The sequence below is a fragment of the Schistocerca gregaria genome, chromosome 5, assembly GCF_023897955.1.
Source record: "Schistocerca gregaria isolate iqSchGreg1 chromosome 5, iqSchGreg1.2, whole genome shotgun sequence".
Lineage (NCBI taxonomy): Eukaryota > Metazoa > Arthropoda > Insecta > Orthoptera > Acrididae > Schistocerca > Schistocerca gregaria.
Genome location: NC_064924.1, coordinates 196,005,591 through 196,011,016, shown reverse-complemented (window position 1 = coordinate 196,011,016; position 5,426 = coordinate 196,005,591). Strand labels below are relative to the sequence as shown.

Genomic DNA, 5,426 nt, shown 5'->3' with positions numbered 1-5,426 from the left:
AATGAGTCAGCAATGGAGGACTTCACTTTACAACCAACTAATGTAAAACGGCAGAGAGGTTGTAGTTCACAAATAAAAGCATTTTCTCGAGAGCATTTTTTGCAGTTAACTGGCTTTTGAAATACGGTAGGTCTTTTCGCAGGAACCTTTAGTTCTTTACGCTTCGTGTAACTGCTCAACTATGAACAGAGCACTGTACAGGAATGAACGAGTGAGTCAGTGTCGCCAAGAATATATCACCAATACAATCAACGCCACGGCCTTTTGCGCAACACTTTCGCGATAGGGCTGTTTCGATCTCACAGGTACAAGTTAAGACACATTCAAGTGTTATGAAGCATTAAGTAGCTTTTGACATATTCGAACAGTAAAGATAACTGTATCTGTCGGTATAAAACCGTAAGTTTTATCTTTCGGTATCTGTGCTTCTGTTTGAATAGGTCAGAACGCGTGATGCAGAAAATGGATATTTAAGCTCGCAAAATCGAAGGAAGGAGTCAACCAAATGGAATGCAGAAAGCAATCACCATGAGGGGTAAGTTCTCGGAGCAGGCCAGCTGCAAGCCGCTGTCTTAATATACTGTAACTAACCGTCACACGAGTGAAGTATTTAACGCATGTTTGGTTATCCGAAATTTTGTAACCAAGACTTTACTGGTGCAGGGTTCGAACGCTTCTTAGAAATTTTCATGAGACTGTGGAATATGCCTTGTGTTCTCTTGCCACTGATTCTCAGACTCCTGAGCAAGGCTATAATACAATAATAAGCAATGGAACTCTTGCAAGCGTTGTCTGTTCTAAACTTATACATTATAAAGAATAAAAGAATTAATTGTAATGATAAGTTTATTGGATATTGACGGTAGTGGTACCCTTTTTCCTATAGGATCTTTGTCCTTCACAAAATTGACACTTCGTATCGGTTTTAAAATATTGGCGAAGGAATATTGTAACACCGGGTTAAGAGTCTTTTAAGCAGACATGAAATTACTAGTTCGCTAATAATCTATTTGTTTCGACCGCAATATAAGGAAGTAGTTAACACACCGATTTCAGTTGTTGGACAACCATTTCAGATTGTAGCCTCTAATCCAACTTGTACCATAAAGCTCACTGTGTGAAGTAATCAATGGGATTGCATTGCAGACGGAAAGTTGGAAAGCAGAGCCTAATGCAATTAATGCTAAACAGTAAGCCAAGATATCTGATTGACGATAACGTTCGTGTACTTCTGGAACCCAACTAATTTTGTACATCTGCAGCTGACTGCCAATTTTCAGAGATGTTTAAGGTTTTATTAATGGGCAATTCCTTGGTATCTATCACACTGTGTTAGATATGACAATAGGGTTCGTCTGTGACCCAAATAATGACTACAGATGAGAGAGACGCCTACGCAGATCATTCCATTTTCTGAGTGGTCTCAGCCGTTATTCTAAATATGAGAGAACTTTCCGTTCAGTTCCATTCTGTTTGCAGTATACTGCGATTACAATTATCAATAAAATAATGAATGTCTTTAAAGTAATTTATAGCTTCCATGAAGGTAAACGTTTTTCATTTATGCACATATATCCAGGTACTGTGAATTTAATATCTACGTAATTCTCAAAGTACTAAGGCCAGTAGTAAACAGGTTCATAATTCATTTATTTGACTGCCATGGGCATAGAGATAAAGACCCACTATCCGACGGACATATCTACTTAGAAAGAGTCGTATTTGGAATTAACATTTTAATATCACGTTTACTGGTGAGAAATTCAATTGCAAAATTTTGTTTCCTTTGCAGGTGTTCTCCTGACTTTGAGCTTCGTGCTGACTTCACTGTTTGTTGTTAGCCATGCAGCGCCCCTTGAAAGTGACGATGTGGTAAGAAATGTTTTCGACAGCATTATCTCGTTGCATCCAGAATTTCAAATGTTCCTCAACGTAGAATCTTATGCCTCCTGGGCTCTCCGAGTTTGAAAAATATTGCTAGGTGTGTCCCCTGTTCTGAAAGCGAACTGAATATGGACATTGGGAATTTCTTCCAGAAACGAAACCTTCTTCCTTAGAAACCCGTGGATTCTTACACTGTTGCTATATTTGAAACATTTGTATGTTACACGAAACCGGATCAGTAATTGTAACTTTTCTTGTCCAGCAAAGAGTCAGCAGTGTTTCCTACAATTCACATCTTTCAACAGGCACAGAATAGATTCGAAATGAGATTTTTCCAACTTAAATCCTATTAAACAGGCATCTCAAACACCACCAATATCTAGCAAACATGGGTCTCTCAAATCTATACCGAAAGAACCATGAGATGTGCTTCACATTAGCAAAGATGAACAGGTGTGCACAGCTTTTGAAGTACACACTTTTGAGCTCGTGTGTCCTATAGCTTTATTCCTTGTGTGGTCCTTAATACCACATTTGAAAGTATGGAAAGCTGAGATCTAGCAATAGAAGAGATTTGTTTCACAGTATCGAAGATGAAGAAGTGCTCATACCTCCTTAGGGTTGTTAGATATTTTTACTTCGAATAATTCCTCTTGTCATATCCGTGAATATTGACATTTCTGCTGGGACGCTCTACATTTATCGATACACCAGTGTCGGGTGTGTTCTTAGAGAGCTTTACCGCAATAGGATTTATGTGTACTCTTACTGAAATGTTGAATTGTTTCACACAGTTTCTGCGAGACGTAATTCGGAAGTCATCTCTTTGTGCAGATAAAATATTGCTTTCGCTTGGAACCAAGCCTGATTCAGAGTTAGGACAATGGATTCAAGAAGTTCGGTCCAAATTCAGTCTCCGATACGCTTCCATATTTCAAACAGTACTTGTAAATTCAATTAAGTTAATGGATGGCAGTACTGGGTTATACGCTGGATCGTGTCTCTCAGGATAATAAAGTACGCTTGTGTACCGGTACATCATGAGCGTAACGCCTACAGCGCAAGTAGACTGCGGCGCAGAAGAGCGATACAGTTAGTCCATGAAGATAGTAATCAATGGTAACCATAACAGCTGTTTTGAGCTCAAAACGCATCCTTGCCACCAATATCTGGGTGATTCCTTTGAGCACCATTGAGAACTTTGGCGTTTTGTCTGTGGACCGTACTGAAAAAAAAAAAATAAAAAATAAAAAAAATAAAAAATTCATCACCAGTGATAACATGGCTCAACAATTCTGGGTTGATTTCCGTTTGCTCTAACAGATCGGCTGCCACATTTTTCCATGTTTCTCGCTGTTGTAGTGTGAGATATTTGGAGATCATTTTTGCACAAATCTTTCTCATGCCAAGATCTTCAGTTATTATTAGACGAACCGTTTTTCTATTGATGTTCAATACTTCTGCAATCATTTTCACGGACAATCTTCGATCAATTCGGACGAGTTCACGCATCCTGGCAAAGCTGACATCCGTCCGTGAGGTTGATGGTCGTCTAATGTGGTCTTCATCTTCAACATTCGCTCTACCTTCACTAAACATTTCATGGCAACGAAAATTTGAACTCTTGACATAACCTCCTCTCCAAAAGCCTTCTGAAGCTTACGGTAAGTTGTCGTCGCGTTTTCACCCAATTTAACGCAAAAAATGGCTTGCCGTTGCGCAATATTATGAGGTTACATTTCCGTGACGAGAGACACAGACACATGTTAATTATTACAACACAACTCACGACTAAGCAGTTCCATCGATGTGCCGCTTGAACCAGCAGCAGCTTAGGTGGCGGGGGTGGGGGTGGGGGTGGTGGTGTAGGAAGTGAAACGGGCTGACTTGGAGCAGGAGAGGCACCACAGGACATTTTAATTTACTCTGTCTATACTTTTACAAATAAATTCATAAAACTTTGTTAGCATGACCGGGAAGGATTCAGAATTCACAATCATAGCAGAGGAAGTTCAAAAACATAACAAAACAATTTTTTTACATGTGAAATTTCATCATTTTTTCACTTGGTATTGGCTGCATTTGTTGCTGTAGGTACACTTTTCTTCATAAGTAAGAGAGATTCTTCGATGAATTTTGCACAGCATACAAACCATAGTTACAGGTGTATGAAACTCTAGAATTTCCCAAATCTGTTAAAAACTGTGGTAAAAATTGAGATAATTAACAATAAAATTCGAGTTTTCTCTAAACGCAAAGTTTAAAACGTAACAGCCCATTCATTTTTCCATAGATTAAATAAATTCTAGAGTTTCATACACCTGTAAGTATGGCTTGTAACATGTGCAAAATTCATCGAAGAATCTCTCTTACTTATGAAGAAATGTCTACCTATAGCAACAAATGCAGCCAACAGTAAGTGAAAAAATCAGGAAATTTCACGTTTAAAAAATATTATTTTTTTCTTGTTTTTGTAGTTCCACTGCTATGCGTGTGAATCCTGAATTCTTCCTGGTCATGCTGACAAAGTTTTAGGAATTTATTTGTAACAGTATAGACAGTGCAAATTAAAATGTCCTGTGATGCCTCTCCTTCTCGAAGTCGGCCTGTTCGACGTCCAACCCCCCTTAAAGGCAAGGTCAAAGATATTGTGCCCTTGCAAGCCTGCAGGGTTGCCACATCTTGCTACGAAAATCATTACTTTATTCTCGCACCTCGTATGTAAGATCTAGGAGAATTTCATACTATCACCCAGTTAATCTAACGCATGATTACCATTTCCTTCCTAGAAAATAAGAACTTCGCATTGGTAAAAATAATTATTTTATTCTTCTTGGTTGACGGACACCGGATTCCAGATGGTGCTTTTCCGTTTTAAGGTGCTGATACTTATTTCGAAGTGCACCGAGGCGGGAGAGCCGTTCCGCGTGCCTGGAAACTGCACCAGCTTCCTGCAGTGCATAGGTAAGGGGGTGGCGGCGCTCAGCCACTGTCCCGCCGGCCTAGAGTTCGACGCGGAGCACAAAGTGTGCGACTACCCGATGTTCGCCGGCTGCTCTTCCTCCAAGTGAGGAAGAACTCTTGCTCCTCAGAATACTTAACTTCTGGTGGGCGTCGGTATTTACGAGACTTTCTCATAAATCTAGGATCAAGTAAATAATAAAACTTGTCAATTTTTATGGGAAATAAAGAGACTGTTTTGTGAGCTAGAATATAGCATATTGTTATTCAGTTATTAATGATGAGCAGTTATCTATAAAATACGTAAAAAGTTATGTTGCTTGTATTCTTTCCTTGTAATTTCGTTTCTTATCCTAATAAACACTTCTCTTCTTGAGTGATGAACTGTGCAGTCGCTAATGCTGTATAGGGTAATGATAAAACATATTTAAAAGTTGCAAATGCTGCATTGTGATAAGAAACCTATGAAGTAGTCTCATAGGCAGCTGGTCGATTCAGGTTGGCGTGCAGGACACTCAGCGTGTACCATCAGTTTCGTGGCGACCGTGGAAACAGAAATGCTCCGCTAGCGTTGTGTCTGA

At 39.4% G+C, this 5,426-nt stretch overlaps 1 protein-coding gene across 1 annotated transcript; it reads left to right on the top strand.

The window, feature by feature from the left end:
* The first annotated feature begins 426 nt into the window (after nucleotides 1-426).
* On the top strand, nucleotides 427-5,221 carry LOC126272917 (probable chitinase 10). The gene is made up of 3 exons (XM_049976205.1): nucleotides 427-535; nucleotides 1,793-1,872; nucleotides 4,764-5,221. Exons 1-3 carry the CDS (start codon nucleotides 511-513, stop codon nucleotides 4,953-4,955), a joined length of 297 nt encoding a protein of 98 aa, XP_049832162.1. The 5' UTR covers nucleotides 427-510; the 3' UTR covers nucleotides 4,956-5,221.
* Nucleotides 5,222-5,426: the final 205 nt, after the last annotated feature.